General features: G+C 38.9%; 1 protein-coding gene across 10 annotated transcripts in view; it reads left to right on the top strand.

Annotated features, from left to right (window-relative positions):
* Positions 1-21,133, top strand: part of FTO (FTO alpha-ketoglutarate dependent dioxygenase) — a 428,434-nt gene that overhangs the window by 127,665 nt on the left and 279,636 nt on the right. For all 10 annotated transcript variants that reach the window (XR_012031486.1, XR_012031485.1, XM_072827050.1 and 7 more), the window contains exon 4: positions 11,959-12,102. Coding sequence is in view for 8 of the 10 variants with exons in the window: in XM_072827050.1 (XP_072683151.1) it covers positions 11,959-12,102 (144 nt within the window). In the remaining 2 variants the exon portion in view is untranslated. The remainder of the gene's footprint in view (positions 1-11,958; positions 12,103-21,133) is intronic.

The raw sequence follows: 21,133 nt of genomic DNA, 5'->3' as shown, positions 1-21,133 counted from the left end.
CTATGTAATTATATGTGCATTGAACAGTGCAGCTACTGTCTGCCAAACATTCTTCTAGATGCTGGGCTTAGAACCATGAACAAAAATCCCTGCCCTCACAGAGCTTATGTTTTAGCAAGGAGAGACAGGAAACAAACAAGAAGGTTGTTAACAAGTGGGAGGCACAGGTATACGGTTTTATTTTATTTATTTATTTATTTATTTATTTATTTATTTATTTGTTTATTTAATTTAATAAAGATTTTATTTATTCATGAGAGACACACGTGGAGAGAGAGAGAGAGGCAGAGACACAGGCAGAGGGAGAAGCAGGCTCCATACAGGAAGCCTGATGCGGGACTCGATCCTGGGACTGTGGGATCATGCCCTGAGCCAAAGGCAGATGCTCAACTGCTGAGCCACCCAGACGTCCCAGATGTACAGTTTTTTTTTAAAAGATTTTATTTATTTATTCATAGACACACACACACACACACACAGAGGCAGACACAGACAGAGGGAGAAGTGGGCTCCATGGAGGGAGCCCGACGTGGGTCTCGATCCTGGGTCTCCAGGATCATGCCCCGGGATGCAGGCGGCGCTAAACCGCTGCGCCACCCGAGCTTCCCAAGATGTACAGTTTTAAATAGGAAAGTAGGGGCAGCCCCGGTGGCTTAGCGGTTTAGCGCCGCCTTCAGCCCAGGTCATGATCCAGGAGACCCGGGATCGAGTTCCACATCGGGCTCCCTCCATGGAGCCCGCTTCTCCCTCTGCCTGTGTCTCTGCCTCTCTCTCTCTCTCTCTGTGTCTCTATGAATAAATAAATCTTTTAAAGTAAATAAATAAATAGGAAAGTAGGCTTCCTTTAGAAGATCACATTTGAGCTAAGATTATAAAGAGAATGAGCGGGACCAGCCTGGTGGGTAGAGGGAATATCGAAGGCCCAGAGATGGAATGTGATGTTGAGATATCTCAGAAACAGCAAGTATGGATGGAATTGAGTGAGAGAAGAGGGGGAGTAACAGCAGTGAAGACAGAAAGGAAAGCAGTGAATGCAGAGTGGATAGAAGATATTAAAGAAGTAATACTGTAATACAAGGTACTGGGTCGTCCATGGCATAGCATAAGGTAGGAGCCATTGTGGTTTTGAGTAGAAGGAGGGAGGCTGCACTGGAAGCAGGAGAAAGGGGCTATTGTAGTAATCCAGATTAGAGAAGGTGGGCCAGATTAGAAGAAGGAGAGGCGATAAAATCGTTTTTATGGTGTCACCCATCTTTACCAGTGAAGAGTGACAGTGTTCAGTGCTGATGAGAAAAGAAAATCCACAGTACCGTCTCCTGGTTGTCAAGGGAAGGCCAGCCAATATGAATGGCTGATTCCCCCTTCCCTCAATAGTTTTATTGCAGTATAATTTACATACAATAAACTGCACATATTTAAAATTTACGGTTGCATAAGTTTTAACACCCTTGTGAAACCAGGACCACAGTCAAGATAGTGAACATACCCATTATCCCCCCTCGTGCCCCTTGGTTGATCCCTGATGATTAACAATGTTGAGTTTTGTTTCACTGTTACTTGGCCATTTGTGTATCTTCTTTGGAGAACTGTCTCTTCAAGTTTTGCTTAAGATTTATTTATTTATTTATTTATTTATTTATTTATTTATTTATTTATTTATTTATTTATTTATTTATTTTAGGGAGAGAGGCCAAAGGGAAAGAGAGTTCTAAGCAGACTGCAGTGAGCATGGAGCCCAACATGGGGCTTGATCCCACGGCCCTGAGATCACAACTTGAGCTGAAACCAAGAATCAGACATTTAACTGACTATACCACCCAGGTGTCCTTTCCTCTTCAACTTTTTTGTCCATTTTTTAATCGGGTTGTTTTTTAGTTGTTGAGTTTTAGGAGCTCTTTATATGTTGTGATTACTAATCTCTTAACAGATATATGATTTGCAAATATCATCCCCAAGAATGGCTGAATTTTTAATGATGTATTCATGTGATGAGTAGGAGATGACAGATTTTGGAGTGGAACAAGCTTTATTGTCTAGGACCTTAATTGGGCAATTTAATTTTGTATTACTGAATGACATAATCTATATTAGCACCCTAGAAATGCTTCTTTCCAGTGTATTTTTTTCCCCAAGCAATAACCACTGCCCTGCCTTCTGAGGCCTTACATTAATTTTGTGCATGTTTAAGTTATGAATTAGAATTGTAAGCCCCTTGAAGATGTGGTTTGTATCCTTCTTTGTAGGTATATATAATGGGAGAAAAGTAAGTATTTGTTGCCTAAAGTCAGTATTTTTAGTTTCGAGTAGTATATGCCTTTCATCTACATTCTGGCCGCTGTCCAATAACTCTGATTTCTGCAACTACCATCTCTGTTTAGAATTAGGATTCTTTTGATGGCAAATAGCAGATACATGGCCTAAACAGACTTAATTTAAAAAGATAAGGCATTGTCTCACTTAATACAAAGCCCAGCAGTGTGTTACTGGCTTCAAGTGGACCTTATTTCAGCAGTTAATAGTGTGGTCAATTTCCAGTCCCTTTCCCTTCATCCTTTGGCTCCTCTTAACTGTTGCTTTCCTCCGTTGGGCAAGCAGACTTCTCCTGGCCCCCAAATGCCTGCCCCCAGCTATTGTGGCCACTCCCTTTCTTGTTTAAGAGCTTTGAGAAGGACAAACACTGGGTATTAGGTATTTTGAACTCTGGGTAAGCTTTTCCTGAAGCTAGATGAACAAACAATTATCTTTTCTGATTAATCCTGTTTGGTTCTGATCTTCTATGTTATTTACAATGTGAAAGGTTTCTCGTAAATCTCTATGACTCTGTCCTTTTCTTGATGTTGCTCAAGGAGTTAAAAGCTCTATTGTTAGAAAGTCTGGTTTGGAGAATGTATTGTTTGAGAAATATCTTTGCTTCCACTTCTCATTTCATATTTTACTTCATAATGTAACGGTTTTGAAACTTTAGCCAAGAGCCCCCAGAACAGTTTCTTTTTTTTAATTTTTTAAAAAGATTTCACTTATTTATTCATGAGAGATACAGGCAGAGGGAGAAGCAGGCTCCATGCAGGGAGCCCAACGTGGGACTCAGTCCCAGGACTCCGGGATCACACTCTGGGCCAAAGGCAGACACTTAACCACTAAGCCACCCAGGTGTCCCCACAGAACAGTTTTTATCTTCTTTTCTCACTTTTGCTTTTTCCCCCCAAGTCCATGAAACATAATGTAATGAGATTCTCCTATGTATGTGAATATTTGTATCTTAAATTTTTTTTTCCAAATGCTTAATCAGAAAGCTGACAGAGCCAGACATCATGTTGAAAGACTTTAGACTTCTTGAGAAAGAGTTTGCCACATTTCTCCTGAAAACCCAGAAAACTTCTGATTAATTTTATAATCTGTCGGTGTCAAGGGACTATGTTTGTCCTGAATTCCTTGTTTTGAGGCATCTGAGAGCAGCTTCCAGCTTCTTCTAATAGACTCTGAGCTGGAACTGATTAGGCCCCTCCCCCCCCCCAACTTCAAATGTCTCTGAAATAATTTCTTCAGACTATTCATTCCTCAGTGGCTGGGAAGGAGTTTGCTTTAAGTCATTCTGGTGCAGGCCTGACTACTTGTTCTTCACAACCAAACAAGGATAGTGTTACTAAGTTGTAGAAATCTTCCAGGGCAGTTTCTCCTTGGCTAACCCTTCTTTTCTTAAGTACATGTCTGTCTGTCTTTCTTTCTTTCTTTCATTCATTCATTCATTCATTCATTCATTTTTTTATTGGTGTTCAATTTACCAACATACAGAATAACCCCCAGTGCCCGTCACCTATTCACTCCCACCCCCTGCCCTCCTCCCCTTCTACCACCCCTAGTTCGTTTCCCAGAGTTAGCAGTCTTTACGTTCTGTCTCCCTTTCTGATATTTCCCACACATTTCTTCTCCCTTCCCTTATATTACCTTTCACTATTATTTATATTCCCCAAATGAATGAGAACATATAATGTTTGTCCTTCTCCGACTGACTTACTTCACTCAGCAGTACATGCCTTTCAAGTGTTTCCCAAATGTTCTCTGGCTTATGCCATTGCTTTGGAAACCTGTCCAGAAAAATTATACAAAGTCTGTACACAGAAGTGTCTACTTTCCAAAGGAATACTCTGAAAAACAGATCTCACCTATGAAAAAGTCTTTAGCATCTATTACTGCCCTCAGTCTAAGTTCCTTATCACGGTTCTCAAAACCCTCTGTGTCCTAGCCTCTGCCTCCCTCTCCAGCCTCTTTTCTTGCAAATGTATGTCATTTATGTGATACACTTGCAACTCAGAATTAATTATGTTCTTGTACACCCAACATGCCATCTCCCCCCTCCCCAGAAGATGTCTTCCAAACCTCATACCGTACCCTCTTAACCCTCTGACTTCCTCCCTTTGTTCAAAACGGGTTCTCCATCCCAGACACTGGAATATCACAGATCAGCCAGCACGGGACAGAGAAAGCATCATGAGGTTTTGTATACCAGCTAGCTGGCTGCAATTTCTGGGTTTCTCCTGCCTCAAGATCTGGGACATGGATAGGAAGGGACCTAGAACTAGAAGGACTTAGGTCCTTCTGGGTGTGGAGTTAAAAAAAAACAGAGAATATAATTGCCCAGGCTAGAGTCTTAGAAATCTTAGCACTTGGCCAAAGGAATAGGGAATAGGAATTGGGCTATTTTTTAAAGATTTTATTTATTTATTCATGATAGACACAAAGAAAAAGAGAGAGAGAGAGGCAGAGACACAGGCAGAGGGAGTAGCAGGCTGCATGCAGGGAGCCCGATATGGGACTTGATCCCAGGTCTCCAGGATCACGCCCTGGGCCAAAGGCAAGCGCTTAAACTGCTGAGCCATCCAGATTGCCCGAATTGGGCTATTTTTAACGTGTGGTGATAATGAACATAAATTTACATATCAGAGAAATGATATGTGACATACAGTATTAATGGTCTATGTTATTAAATGTGGTACAAAATTTCAAGCAGTATATTTTATTTGATTAGAACTGTCTTGTCTTCCTTCATGCTCAGTCTTCTGTCTTTGGTTCCTATGTGACAGTGGTTCCATACAGCTTTAGAAATACAAACAAAATATTGGATGGCATTTATCTTTTACCAAATGGGAATTAATTGCTCTTCAAAAACTAGTGTAAAAAAATCAAATTGGTTAATTTGATGGGGGGAGTTGGTATTTTAAACTTGACGTTTAAATTTAGCATTCTTTTCTATTTTGTCACATCTTTTACTTCTTGAACAGTTTGGTTAGTGGGAGCTAGGAAAGCATCAAATGCACTGAGACACAATCCTTTCAGTGTTACTGAGGTTTAAAGGCAAGTAGGAGCCTTTGCCTCTGCTTGTTTGCAGAATAACATGAAGCAAGAGTAATCAGCTGCAGTTGCTATAGATAATTACAAGTTGATTTTATTGAGAAAGTGAGCAACACTATACTTATGCATTAAAAAATTTATCAGATGCACAGCTTCCCTCCCTCTTCCATACCCAGCCCAAGGGGGGAAACAAACCTTCAAGAAAACTTATTTTAATGAGCATGTTTCAAAGGTGCTAGATTTATGGGAGACATCAGGAAACATTGATTGCTATTACTGTCTCTGTTTGCCATTCAAGACTTTATTGGTGCCATATTGGGACAAGGGGGGAGAGTAGATAGAGGGGAAAGTTGTCAACCAGCCCATTAGCCAGTGAAGATCACCACTTAGCAGAATAGCCATACTCACTGGCTTGAAACCACAACAGCATCATTGTCATTGTAATTTAAAAATCATTTCTTTTTAAAGTTCAGTCATAGTTAATTTCACCAGAGACAGACACATGAAAAACCTTCTTAAAATATTTCTATTCTTTTCCCTGGTGCTCCTTGCTATATCCGTTATCATTAGGGCTCTCTGGAATGAAGCCACCAAAAGCCCTAGGGTATCACAGATACAAACATACGATTTCTCATAGCAGTATTCTTTTGCTAAATTGATCTGCTTATCAAATAATTTAGCATTAATTACTTTATTATGTTGTATGCTAACACTAGTTGCATGACATCATTCTTATTTTATTCAGCCTGGCTTCCTCCCTAATACGTGCAGTAGACATCTCTATCAAATCACAAATATTAAGACTTAGAGCAGGGTTGTTAAATGTTTTCTGAATAAGGGGCTGGCCAGATGATGAATATTTTTGGCTTTGTGGGCCTTACGGCCTATGTCTTAGCTACTCAGCCTTGGACAGTGCATAAATGAATGGGCGTGACTGGCTTCCAGTTATTTTATGTAAGTAGGTGATTGGTATGGTTTGCCTATGGGCGCAAACAAAGTTTGTAGATTTAAAAGCCTATAGGGGCTAGGCAGGTACTGCCGATGAGGGAAATGGCTGACGGAGACAGTCACCAGCAGAAAGCACATGCCTTGTCTAAAAGGGGCAGCTGCTTTTAGCTTGGGACTGGCTCAGGGATACCGGATCCTGTAATTCAAGAATAGCTGGACGTTTGTATCTTTATGCAAAAACACTTGTCTCAGTTGGCAGCTAACTTAGTTTTGTTAAGAAAATGTCGTGCAGGTCAAGTTGTACACCTTTTGCAGGTTCTTTTTTGGTCTATAAGATCAAGTTTTACAAATTCCAGAATTTCAGCCATAGCTATGTATTATGTATAAGTAAGACATGCCTAGAGAATGTCATCAGGTGTGGATAGCAAAATCTGCTATATTTGTTCTGTTGCTACTAACTCCTCCTTCTAGTGCCAGTGACAAACATTATTAATTATACCACTCTTTCCTGCTGAGCTTGGAGAAAAATTCAGAATAATTCCATACCTGGGCTCACAAAAGCCATGACCAATGAATAAGTTGTGTCCTCTGATATGTAAGGTATTTGTCATTCATGTTCTAGAGGGTTTTCTTTTAAATGTCTTTGGTGGGATTAACCTAGAAAAATGGCTTTAGACTTTTTACTGTAGGACTTTATTCTTAAAGAAAACTTCCAAAAAAAAAAAAAGAAAGAAAAAAAAAAGAAAACTTGCTAAAAGTTGCTCCCAACTAAAGAATGCTTGAGAAATCATGTATCAGAAATAACGAATAGGAAAAAGAAAAAGGTAAGATTCTGTTCATATGGCAATGTCAGATTTTAAAGACCTATTTATTTATTATTTTAGAGAGAGGGAGAGGGAGCAGGGGGAGGGGGTAGGAACAGAGGGAGAGGGACTGAGAAACTCAGGTAGACTCTGCACTCAGAGTGCAGAGCCTATAATAGCCCATAAGGCTCAGAGTGAAGCCTTATGCAGGGCTCAATCCCATGACCCTGAGATCATGACTTGAGCTGAAACTGAGATTTGACGCTCACCTGTCACCCAGGTGCCCTGTTGCAATATCAGATTTTAGATTCAAACTTAAGGAATTGAAGAATATCCAAAGTTGGGTATGTGCTTAAAGGTCGCTTAGTAGCATTCCTTCACTGAACTTGGATTTCTGGTCTGTTTTTTTGCACCATAACTGTGCAGAGTAATGTGAATTATAGTTATAAAGGGGGCTTCCTCCCTACCCCTTTCCCCCTGTTACTACCTTTAACACTTATGCACAGCTACTGACCGTAGAGTAATATGTTCAGAATTTAGGAATTCTGTATATGGAGGTATACCATCTGGGATGCATATACTGTTGGATTGTTTGTAACACGAACACAATACAGTCTAGGTTAAACGTGTTTCATTGCCTGTTGTGATCATAGGAAACTTTGCATTTTTTGTCTTCCTTCATCATTTCTTCCTTCACCTTCAATGAATCTAGACCATACTTGTCTTTCAAGTCTGGCCTTCTCCAAGATTTCTGCTCTACCTAACCTGTCCCTTCTCTAAACTTCTTTACTGTTAAGAACTATACTAAATTAGCAATGTAGTGCTTTATTATGTTATTTGATTTAATTTACAGGATTTTTTCCCCCCTTCAATTAGCATTATCTTGTCCTTCCATCTAATCCAGGAAGGGCTGTGAATGGTGTGAACTGAAAGAGCATTTTGTTTTTTAAGTAAGCAGTTGAGTACCACTTTACCACGGTTCACTGATTGCCTTCTGTGTGTGAGTTAGTAGAGCCCTAAATGTGGATGAAACAGAAAAATGGACCCCTCCCCTTGAAGACTGGAGTCTGGCATCTAATGGAATTTAAACTGTCCTTTTTCTAGAAATCAGTGATGAACATTCATAACTTAACTAGAAAGAAAGCTCCACTGGGGCAAAGCTCTGCAGTGATTCATTGATAGAGCCCAGGTGCCCAAGTCAGTGCCTCAGATATAGTAAGTGCTTAATAAATATTTCATAAATGAGCTTTTCTAAGTTTTTATAAGTTTTATAAGTCCCTGCAGGACTGTTCATTTAGACAGGTCATATTATATGCCTTTCATTTCATTTAGGTGTCTCTCCCAACCTGTACCTGGTATTCTTCTTCTTCTTCTTCTTCTTCTTTCTTCTTTCTTCTTTCTTCTTTCTTTTCTTTTCTTCTTTCTTCTTCTTCTCCTCCTCCTCCTACTCCTCCTCGAAAAATCAATCTTGGGTATCCTTCTAGAATAGAATATCCTTCTAGAAATAGTACACACACACATATATCTTTGTATGTATATACATACATACACACACATACATGTATGTGTTATTATTTTTTACACAAATTACATCCTGTTGGTTGCTTTCTCTTAAAAAATGTATCAGTTCTGTATCAGTGCATAGTCCTCTTACTTTTAGTGGTTACACAGTATTTTATTGCCTGTACATTTCATAATTTATTTAACCATAAAATTATTGTTGGATATTTGGGTTCTTTCTTTCTGCCTGCCTTCCTTCTTCCCTCTCACCCTCCCTCCCTTCCTCCTTCCCTCCTTCCTTTCCTCCCTCCTTCCTTCCTCCTTTCCTTCCTCCCTCCCTCCTTCCCTCCTTCCCTTCCTCTCTTCTCTTCCCCCTTCCCTTCCCTTCCTTTCCCTTCCCTTCCCTTCCCTTCCCTTCCCTTCCCTTCCCTTCCCTTCCCTTCCCTTCCCTTCCCTTCCCTTCCCTTCCCTTCCCTTCCCTTCCCTTCCCTTCCTCCCTCCTTTCCTTCCTCCCTCCCTCCTTCCCTCCTTCCCTTCCTCTCTTCTCTTCCCCCTTCCCTTCCCTTCCCTTCCCTTCCCTTCCCTTCCCTTCCCTTCCCTTCCCTTCCCTCTTTCTTCTTCCCTCTTTCTTCTTTCTTTTCGTCTTCCTTCGTCTTTAAGAGTGAGAACATGAGTATGCACGTGCATGGCACACAAGTGGGGATAGAGGCATAGAGGGAGAAAGGAGGGAGAGAAGGAGAATCCTAAGTAGGCTCAGTGCTTGACTGACTTGGGGCTCAGTCCCAGGACGCTGAAGCTCATGACCTGAGCCGAAACTGAGAGTGGATCCTCAACTGACTGAACCACCTAGGTGCCCCTATTTAGGTTATTTTTGATCTTTTGCTCTTATAAACATCTTTGCTCAAAAGTCATTTTGCAACCTGTGCAAATAGGGTATTCCTAAACGTGGAATTGTAGAATTCCTTTAAGTTGAAAGTGTTTATGCATTTGTAATTTTGATAAGTATTGCTAAATTGTCCTTTATAGAGAGTGTGAATATGCCATTTTGCTACACTCATACACTCTATTTTATCAAACTGTTTGATCTGTTCTGACAAGTTAAAAATATTTGTTGTGGCTTTAATTTGCATTTCTCTTATGAATAAGTTTGAACATCTTTTAAATGTTTACATGCTTATCCTATTTCCTTTTATGTGTTCTGTCTTCATAACTTTGGCCCATTTTTTTGTTTGAGTATTGATCTTTATCTTCCTGATGTGCAGTAGCTCTTTATATATTAAAAACTATTTCCCAGAATGCCTGGGTGGCTCAGTGGTTCAGTGTCTGCCTTCGGCTCAGGGCGTGATTGTGGTATCTGGGATCGAGTCCCACATCAGGCTCCTTGTGGGGAGCCTGCTTCTCCCTCTGCCTATATCTCTGCCTCTCTCTCTGTGTGTCTTTCATGAATAAATAAATAAAATCTTTAAAAAACAAAACAACTATTTCCCTGGCTATGCCTGCTTGTTATATTTCCATGTGATTTATAGAATCAGCTTGTCTAGTTACCAACCCCACTTAATTAAAAATCAATCCTGTTGGTATTTTTATTGTGTTTGTATCAAATTTATAGACAAATTTAGGGAGAACTGACATTCCCATGGCATTCAAGTTTATGTCTCTAGAACATAATAGGCCTTTACATTTGTTTAAACTTTCTTTTGTGGCTTTCAATAATATTTAAAAAATGTTTTTCTTTTTCTTTTAATTATTATTTTTTAATTTAATTTATTTATCCATGACTGACACAGAGAAATGCAGAGAGAGAGGCAAAGACACAAGCAGAGGGAGGAGCAGGCTCCAGGCAGGGAGCCCGATGCGGGACTTGATTCTGGGTCCCAAAGACCATGCCCTGGGCTGAAGGTGTTACTAAACCGCTGAGCCATCCGGGTTGCCCCAATTTTTTTCTTATAGATAATAAATGTTTAGGAATTTTTTTAGAAGATTTTATTGATTTATTCATGAGAGACACACAGAGAGAGACAGAGACCTAGGCAGAGGGAGAAGCAGGCTCCATGCAAGGAGCCCTATGTGAACTCGATCCTGGAACTCGGGGATCATGCCCTGAGCCAAAGGCAGACACATAACTGCTGAGCCACCCAGGCCTCCCCATGTTTAGGAATCTTGCTGGATGTTTTAATATGCACACATTTGTAGTTAACATTTTCTTAAATTTGACTATTGTTTGGGATATATTTTTCCTGGTTGATTTGCAGATAAAAGTAGTATTTGCAAAAAAGCACCTTTTCTTTTATCTAATTATTGCTCATTTATTATGCAACTCCAGAGAACACACTTGGATTGGTCATTCCTACCAAATAGTGATGAGTCATTGTGATGATAAAGGACATTATTTTCTAATTCTTAACTTTGGGAGTATTTTTAATGTTTCCCTATTAAAATATGATGGTAGCCTTGTGATTGAGAGAGATCTGTATTTTATTATGTTAAGGAACCTGTCCACTTATTATTTTATTGATGTTTTGGCTATGGAAGGATGTGTTTATTTATTTATTTATTTATTTATTTTGGAAGGATGTGTTTAGTGAATATTTTATGTATCTCTGGTGACTCTGTTTTCATCTGTGAATATGATGAATTTTAAGCTTTTGCATATTGAACTGTCCTTGTATTCTTATGATAATTTCTACTTGGTCATGGAATGTTATTCTTTTAATATGCTGTTAGATTTGGATTCTGTTTCTCTATGTTTAAGAATTTTGCATTGATTCTCAGATGTGAGATTGTGTGTATGTGTGTGTGTTTTCTTTTTGCTTTTTAATATATATTATTCTATCTTCATAAAAAGAATTTGGGAACTTCTTTTTCTGTGCTCTTAAACAATTTAAGTATATGGAAATAACCCACTCCTTAATTGTTTGGTAGAATTCTTCTTTGGAACTCTTTGACACCTGTGTTTTCCTAAGAGATAGTTCTTTGTAGCTTTCTGTCTATCTTTTCTGCTTTCATTAGCTTTTCTACCCTCTGGGAGTGATTTTGATGTTATTGTCTTCCTAAAAAACTGTTCATTTAATCTAGATTACCTAATTTATTTGCATGGAATTGAATAAATCATCTTTTATTTTCCTTGGTACCGGTGGTTATTTCCCCATCATTTAAAGATTTTTTTGATTAAAGAATAAAGTACATGTTAAAAATATTTGAAACAATGTGTCTTTTAAAAATATATGATGTAAAAGGATCTAGCTCACTTCCTATATATTTTTTATTAAAACTTAATTATTCCTGAGCTAAAGATTATAAAGCCCAGAACTTGAGATGAGACATTTCCTTTCTGATCTGGCTCTTCTCTTTTTGACAGGTCCAGAAGAGGAAAGTGAGGATGACCCTCAGCTCGAAGGCAGAGACCCTGATACTTGGCATGTTGGTTTTAAGATCTCATGGGACATAGAGACTCCCGGCTTGGCAATACCCCTTCACCAAGGAGACTGCTACTTCATGCTTGGTAATTAGGAGGGGCAAGCTATACCAATGCTATACTATCTAAGTTTAGATTACTAGCTACATATTGGAATGTGTCTATTTTTTTTTTTTAAGATTTATTCATTTATTTGAGAGAAAGCATGTGAGTGAGTTGGGGAGGGGCAGAAGAAGACTCTTCAGGCTGACTCCCTGCCAAGCTGGGAGCCCAGTGCAGGGCTCCCATAAGATCATGACCTGAACTGAAAGCAAGAGTCAGATGCCCAACCAGCTTAGTCACCCAGGCGTCCTTAGAATGTCTTTTCAAATAAACTTTTTAGGTATTTTATAGCAATAATGAATCTTCTACATGGTGGAACTAGTTTTTTTTGTTTTTATTCCCTTATTTTTCAGGTATTGCTCGTTTGTGAAAGTTACTTTTTTTCTCCCCCATTCTAATTGTTTATAGAGTTCCTAAATGTACTAAAATTTTCAGGACTTTTCATCAGTTACTCAGCTGTCCAAATGAGCTTATCAGTTTGAAATAGTAAGATGATTTCCCTGTCTGTACAAGGTCTTAGTGAAACTTTTTTTCCAGTTTTGAAGTTAGTTTCTTCTCAGGACCAGCTGACCTGACGACAAGGCCTTTCTCTCCACTTGTCATTGGGTTCTTTGGGGAGAGTATTTCAGCTGTGCTTAGGCTAACCGAAGAAGCTGTGGCATTTGTGCAGCTTTTGCTTTTGGCTTTTTGATCTAAGCATTTTGTTTTGTTTTTGGACTTTATGCTTGTTTTCCAGTGCACAGTATATAGATAGTATCCTTTTCTACTTACAAAGCCTCCCTAGGTTTATTCTGTCATTGGCTTTAGCTCCTCACTATCCAGAGTTTATCTTACTCTTACCTGCCTGGGGGAATCTACTCACGTATTAGCTTTAGAATTGGAGAGCCCCAAGGCTCAAAGCTGGTATTTATGATAAGAATTATTTCTCAATGAATTGAGTATTTGTAGAGGGCCCACTACGTTCTCCATGTTGCTAGAGGTTCTGGAGGAGATATTGAAGATGGATAAAACCTGGTCTTTGCCTTCTAGAAATTCAGAGTTTGGATTAGTTCTTTAGGTTATTATCTCATCAAGCATTTTCCAAATTTCAGTCATTTACACGTCAGCTTCGAGTTTCTAGCCAGATCCCCATGCTGCCTGTATTATTACTTATGTAATGTTTTTCTCTAAAATAAATTCACTTTCTTTCACTGAAATGGATTTGCTTTACTTAAAAAAAATTTTTTTTTTAGGATTTTATTTATTTATTTGACAGAGCAAGCATGTACAAGCAGGGGGAGTGGCAGGCAGAGGGAGAGGGAGAAGCAGGCTCCCCACAGAGCAGGGAGTCCAATATGGGACTTGATCCCAAGACTGTAGGGTCATGACCTGAGCCGAAGGCAGATGCTTCACCAACTGAGCCACCCAGTTACCCCTAGAAGGAGATTTTATGACACAGTCTTAAGCAGAAGACCAATATCACTTGGTTTATAATTAGAAGAGTTTTAATAATATATAGAGAGTAAAATAGCATTAAGTACCTGCTGTTTTTGTTTGCTGAAGATCCTGAGTCCTGTTCTGTCTTTGTGAAAAAGGGACATGTGTCCCTGTTAGAGAGGTAACTGTATAATGGTACCAATCTGAGACTTTCTCTTTGTCAGCAGCAAGACGAGAAGATAATTATGTAGGGAATTTCTTTCCCATGATGTGTACTTTAGTGGTGCTTACGGTTGTGTCCCTTTACCTCTTCACTTCTTCCTGTGGGGTGATTGCTACATTTGCTGAATACTAATCTATGTAAGCCCTACATCTCTTCTTTCCATTTGCAGGTTGCTCTACAGTTTACGAATCAGTTTCACATACATAGTCTCATTCACTTAGTAATCAAGCTTGTTGTGGAGATGGTATGGAGATTGTTCTTTTCTTTTCTTTTCTTTCTTTCTTTCTTTCTTTCTTTCTTTCTTTCTTTCTTTCTTTCTTTCTTTTTTAGATTTTATTTATTTATTTATTTTTTATTTTTATTTATTTATTTATTTATGATAGTAACACACAGAGAGAGAGAGAGAGGCAGAGACACAGGCAGAGGGAGAAGCAGGCTCCATGCACTGGGAGCCCGATGTGGGATTCGATCCCGGGTCTCCAGGATCGCGCCCTGGGCCAAAGGCAGGCGCCAAACCGCTGCGCCACCCAGGGATCCCAAGATTTTATTTATTTATTCATGAGAGACACAGAGAGAAAGAGGCAGAGACACACACAGGCAGAGGGGAAAAAGCAGGCTCCATGCGGGGAGCCCGATGCGGGACTCTATCCGGGGTCTCCAGGATCAGGCCCTGGGCTGAAGGCAGCGCTAAACCACTGAGCTACCCGGGCTGCCCAGATTGTTCTTTTCTTTTTTTTTTTTTTTTTTTTTTTAGATTGTTCTTTTCTTAAGTGATTTGCCTAACGTAACTGGGTTGATACAGGGGATTAGGATGGTTTGCAGATGTCACATATAGTGCTTTTCCTGCTCTAGAAGGGACCATTTGATTCCAATACACACAAAGGGACTTGATTCCAATACACTGAAATCTCTGTGTGGGAAGATTTTTAGGCTGAAGGTCATCTCTTCCTGAGACCCTCTCCTGCTTGCCTTGGGAACTAAGTATCTATTTTGAAGTCCCTGCCCCATTGATAAGCATCATTTGTAGGTTATAGATTATTACTCATCTTTTAATGTAGCATTTGGATATGGATATTTACCTTGAGTATAAATGAGTTTTAATTTCAGCCAATAAACCATTTGCCTTTGGATACTTTGCTCAAGAGTTTCTATTAGCAGTTTTGTAACTTTGAAAGAGGTGATAATCATTTGGTGCCCTTCTAAATTGCTAGATTAATTTTCTGCATATAAAAGTAGTAAATATACATTTTAAAAGTTTAGCTACCTTCTGTTTATTTAAGAACATCTTGTGTTTTTTTCTGATTATGAGAGTAAATAAAATACATATTCCTTGTAGAGGAAACAAACACTGAAAGGTAAGAAATGAAAGAAGAGTATAAAAATCAGGTTCATACCTGTTTTGGTATATTCCTTTTCAGTCTTTTTTTTTTCCATTTTTTTTCAGTCTTTTTTTCAGTCTGCACGTATGTGTATCTGGAATAATAGTAGTATGTGAATAATTAGCACATTTACTGGCAACTAACAACAAGTCAGACATCCTTTTAATCATCTCCATAGCACTAAAAAGTAGATGATAGTTATATTGCCCAAAAATCAGTTTGGGTTAAAGTGATGTAGTGACATAACCATGGTTACACAGTTAGTAGGGTGCATGGGTTGGAACTTGTTCTTTTGTCCCATTTGGGCCTTGACACCCACATCAAGGGCCCTCTCTTCCTCCTATTGGACCCCCACTCTGGGCTCCTGGGCCCTCCTCTCCCTCCTTCACCGTGATGCCTCTGCTTCACCTAAAGGCTTTAGAACTAAATTGTTCAGGAAGGAAAGAGAAGATAATGGAGTATTCTGTACACTTCTTTCTTTTCCCTTTCTTTTTAAAGTTATGTTTCTCTTTCCTCAGAAATAGTAGATTAATAATGAAAATATTAATTACATTGCCTTTTGCCTTTTTTACCTATATGTTATAATGAATATACATTTTAAAACATACATTTGTTCCTTTAACTACTGTAGGTTATAAACAGAAGTAAGTGCTGTTATTTTATAGAAGCTGATAATCCAAGATATAATATCTATTCCTGATTTTCCAGCTCCTGCCTTCTTCAGATATAGGGGAAATAGTTGATACCTTACCGATCTGGGCCAGGCACAGCACAATGTAGCTAAAATGTGCTTTTAATATATTCATTTTTAATGTATTTTCTTTATTATTCTTAAAGAAGATTATTATTTTCTTTATTATTCAGTTTCTGTAATGAACTTCCCACCATCTCCTCTTAAAAAAAAAAAAAAAAAAAAAAAAAGAAACAAAAATAAAAGGCACCATAGTCTGTTGCTACCTTTTCTCTTTACTTGTTAGAATCCAGATCCTATATGGAGCCCTGTGGAGGGACCTCGGCCCTGTGCTGATACCTGAAATCTGAACTTCATAGCACTTATGAAAAGGAAACAGTTTAGCTCAATTTATAATAATATATTGGTCTGCAGAGGAAGTGCAGACTGAACCCTGCTGTCTCAAGTAAATACTCCAGGGGTGTCTGATGGGGAACGTGTCGGGTGCCTGTAATAAATCCACTGCCTGTGGAAGTGAGTGAAGGCCCTGCTGGCAGTGCCTGAGGACACGCTTAACTGGGGTTGTCACGGTTTTACTTTTAAATTGGAATCTTTGCCCTAATCTCAGAGTTAGACATGACCAGATTTGCAAACAGATTTACAATTTTCACTAATTTTCCAACCAGGACTTCAAAACACACTTAAAGGAAAAAAATACACCCTGGTCCTTCTCAGAGTAGGATGATTTACTTTGCCACAGATGTTTTCCATAGACTGAATGTAACCAGGGAGTTAGGGACTTAAAAGTGGCTTGGAGACAAACTGTGGGTTTGTTTTTTTGTAGAACAGATTATACAGTTCAAGGGACATCAAATTATGTTCATTAACCAGGAGCCTAGTGTAGAGATGGGATGTTTCAGGACAAAGGTGAGCACTAGGCAAACATTTGAGGTAAACCGTTTTTTTTTTTTTTTTTTTGAGGTAAACCTTTTTATCCCCTCCCCTTCATTTATTATTTTTTGTCACTGTTCATGACTGTTCTCTCTGGCCTATTTTTGTTTCCTTCAATCCAAATTAAGTCTCATTTTCAAAAAGTTATCACAAAGCTTCAAAAAGTTATCAAAGCTTTAGTTGCCAAGTAAAATTTCCATGGCAAAAAAAAAAAAAAAAAAATAGCAATGTGAATTGAAATACACACTGTTTCTTTATTTGGCTTTGCTTTACTTCACCAACAGTTTTGGGCAGAATGATGAAAGGCCATTTCCTGTTAGGTGACCAGGTCCCAGACTCTCTGAGTTGTCTATTGGCTACATACTGTGCATGTTTCTCCCGAGTCTCTGCCTCCCCGGACAACTAGAGCTTCTTGATACTTGCTTCCTTGGGTTATTGGGAGGCCAGAGAAAAAAAGAGCTTTGCAAACTACGATTTGAATGTGGGGACCAACTGTGAAGATGGGGAGCTGGGCCATGGCATTACAGGAGAACCCAGGAGGCGAGTGGGTGACAGAAGAATGCTGAATGTTATGTTCTTACCCTGCCTCAGGCCCTGAGTTTTGCCAGCTTTGCCCATCACTGTTCCATACATATACTTCCATGACTACATAAAGGAAGAGCAAGAAAGGGCGACCTCACCAACTGCTTCTTGACGGGGAGAAGAGTTGAACCAGAGCTCTGTGGTAACCATACTCTTACCTTGGTTGAGGCATGAGTCTACCTATAGAGCCTGGCCAGTAGTGTTTTACAGATTAGGTTCACCTTCTTTGAAATGCCTATTCCTCAGAGCAGCAAAACCCAGAGCTCTGTGAACGTTTGATTTGGTATAACCTGAAAATACGCCTTGCTTCTATTTTTGGTGTCATCATGAGCACTCCAGTTGGAGTCTGCTGCCCTGTGAGCAGAAGAACAGAGGCTTCTAGGAATTTAAAGCCTCTTAATTGGGGCTCCCCTGGGACTTAGCTTAGAGACTGTGGTATCTTTGTAAATCCTCCAGGTGTCCCTCAATCCTGCCCTGATGTAGACATTTTATTCAAAGGAAAAGGCTTTTGTTATTTCTTCCTCTGACCCCATACCCTTCCTCCCCCAACTCCTGACTGACCAGCTGAAGTAAAAAGTGCCTGTAATTTATGGCTTAATCATAAATTCTAAATAATTATACTTTATTACCTCTCATGGGTCTTGAAACGTAGGTGCTATGTTCTGCTTTTTGCCGAGGCAAGGGAATACTGGAGAAACAGTAATAAATTATAACTTCAGGCTGCAGTCGGTGAGCTTGAGGAATTGCCATTTCAGTGGAAAGTGCTCGAACAGCCAAATGAGCACCTGTCATGTTTATTTTCACTTTGAAAAGTGGAAACATGACAGCATAGTTTGAACTGCTCGTCCAATACTAACTTGTGGTGTTCTTCTTACCTTCTCAGCAACTACGGTATTTGTTTCTTGCTCATCGTGTTTTTGGTTGAGGATGTATCTGTCCTCCTGAAACTTTCACTCTAAAACTGTAACCCCAAATGCTGACATTTTCAAACTGGTGCTTTTTTGTCTCGATACCTGATTCGTCTGTATTCAGTAAAACTGGGGAGAGGGCATGCATCTCTTGTGGAATTTGCTCCTAGGGTAGGAGTCCCAGGTACTTGAAAGGATTTCTCTATCTCTTCCACTTTTCTAGTGTATCCAGTCCTGGTGTATATTTCTCTATCACTGATGTCTTGAACTTTACTTGAAGTGCATGAGTATCTACTGAGGGACAGGCACTGTGCTGGAATCTTTGATATATTTCCTTTCTTTCTTACAATAAGTCCATCAAGTAGGTAGTCCTCTCTCTTGGGTCCCTATTTTTTGCCAGAAAAGAAAATTGATGAGGATTGCCTGCTAATGGGTGTGTGGGTTTTTTTAGGGGTCTGAAAATGTTCTAAAATTCATTTGTGGTGATGGTCACACAATCCCATGAGCACACTAAAATAAATTGAATCATATGCTTTCAACGAATTGCTTGGTATGTGAATTATATCTTAATAGAGCTGTTTTATAAAAAGGGAAAGGAGGTTTAGAGAGGCAAAGTAACTTGTTCAGAGCGATGGACCTAGTGAAGCTTGTGTTAGAATACAGGTTTTTCTGAGACTAAAGCTGTTTTTTCTTCCGTCAAATTGTGCAGCTCTACTCATTAAGTAGTCACGGGATCTTCTTTCAGAATGCTGTGAAAAGTAACTGAGCAAGTAATACATCAATATATGTATATTCTCAATGTAAGGGATTAAAATACTATGGAATAATGCAGAATAAAATTTGGAAGTTCCCATTTACTTTTCTTTGTGATCCTTTTGTAAACATGAGCATAAATATAGTTATACCAATATGATTTACATATATATTGTTGCTACTTTATTAACAAAATACACAAATGGGATCTTATAAGCTATATTATATATATTACTCTAGTACTTGCTGTTTTTCTTTAATGATATGTCCTGGAGATCTTTTCCTGTCAGTACCTCATTCATGTTATTATAAAAATAATATGTAGACTAGGAAGTACAAGTTCAAAAAGTTGAGGATGATCTAAAATGGGAAGTGAAGAACTCCTTGCCACCTGTCCCCGAGTTCTCTTTCTTAGAAGTAACCACTTTTCAATGTATTTGCATTTTATTCTTTAAGTGATTACCTCCTTAACTCTTAAACACATACTTAATATTGCTCTCTTTCCCCATCCAGCAGCTTGAAGCACTGTCTATTCCTCCATGAAGAAAAATGAAAATGGGGATGTGGCTTTTATACTCTCTCACTCTTGCCAAAAAAATTTTTTTTTAAGATTTTATTTATTTATTTGAGAGAGGGAGAGAGAAAGAGCAGGAGTTGAGAGTCAGAGGCACAGATAGATTGTGCTGAGTGGGGAGCCTGACACAGGGCTGGATCCCAGGGCACTGGGTTCGTGACCTGAGCCTAAATCAGATATTTAACTGACTGAGCCACCCAGGTACCCCTCACTCTTGCTAAGTTTTATTAGTTAACATTTACTTTAGTTTTTTGTTTTTGTTTTTGTTTTTTTTCCTAATTGATTACCTTACAGCTGATATATCGTATATCTCTGACACTTAGGATGTAAAATGGGAGATGGAAATTCCCTTTCAGCCATATCATTACTTTCACATCATTGAAGTTAATAATGTCTACACATTGATCTATAATTTTGATAAGACTACCCTGCTTTCTTTGGACATGGAATCTGAAACTTGAAAACCAGTATGTAACAATTGTTATGTGTGTCTCCTTTATTCAAAGTGACTGGATCCATAAATAGAAAATGAGAATCCATAGTAATCACTAACCTTGTCCCATTGAAGGGAAATGTTACAAATGTCAGGTCAAGATTTTATAGTTCTTCAGAGGCCCAGAGTCATACTCCATTTTAGCTTGCTTTGTGTTTGAACCAAGACTTTCTTGTTATTCTTATTGAAAGGATAATCATGCCCTAGTGCTGTCTGTGTCATTTCGCCTTACTACTTCTTCAAAGTCACCAGTTACAGTTATCATACTGAGACTTCTTCTCATTGTGGTCCTTGGCCATTCTGTTTTTTATCTGGGTCTCATGTCTTTCTCTTCCTTGGATTTTCTAAAAATATCTTCTGTCTATCCTATTTCAGGTTCCTAAAAATGTGTAACCTCCATAGCACCTAACAACAGTACTTTGAAGATAGTAGATGCTTTATTAATAATTTTGGAGTTATTGAGTAGATGAATAAACCAAAGTTTTGGTCCCCGCACCCCCAGTATCATGGCAACATAAACATATAGGCAAAAGGAAAGCTCCTGGCTGGAAAAGTTTATGAAGTTCCTCCCCCAAATGGGGGGCCATTCATTTACTACTTGGGGATCTCCAAAGACAGTTTTTAGAATCTTCCATGGCAATCTGTTCCTTCAGTGACCAATGCTTTGCTTCCTAATATCTAGTTCAAATGACCATGTGACATCACATAATTTTCCAAAGTGATACGGTGTCTGGATCAATCTGTACATTCTCTTCCAGATCTTTTATTTAAAAATCTACTAAAGGTAATAAAACTGTGTTGGTTTCTTTTAGGCTGAGGATGGATGAGTTGCTATGAATTTTGAGATCCTTTATTGTCATATTTTATCTAGTTAGAGCCATACTATATTAGGATAAATCTGCTCCTGGGTTGCTTGGGTGGAATTTTTCCCTTTGGCTGGCAGTCTTAATATGCCTTCTTTGGCTCTTGATCTATATAACATAACTCCTAAAAGCATGAACTGTGGAAAAGAAATTTTTCAGACTTTTGATTTGATTGCATATCCTGTGTGTGATCTTTGCCACTTC

This window comes from Canis lupus, chromosome 5, assembly GCF_048164855.1.
Source record: "Canis lupus baileyi chromosome 5, mCanLup2.hap1, whole genome shotgun sequence".
In the NCBI taxonomy this organism is placed as follows: Eukaryota; Metazoa; Chordata; class Mammalia; order Carnivora; family Canidae; genus Canis; species Canis lupus.
The sequence above is the reverse complement of the archived record's forward strand: the minus strand, read 5'-3'. Positions and strand labels throughout refer to the sequence as shown.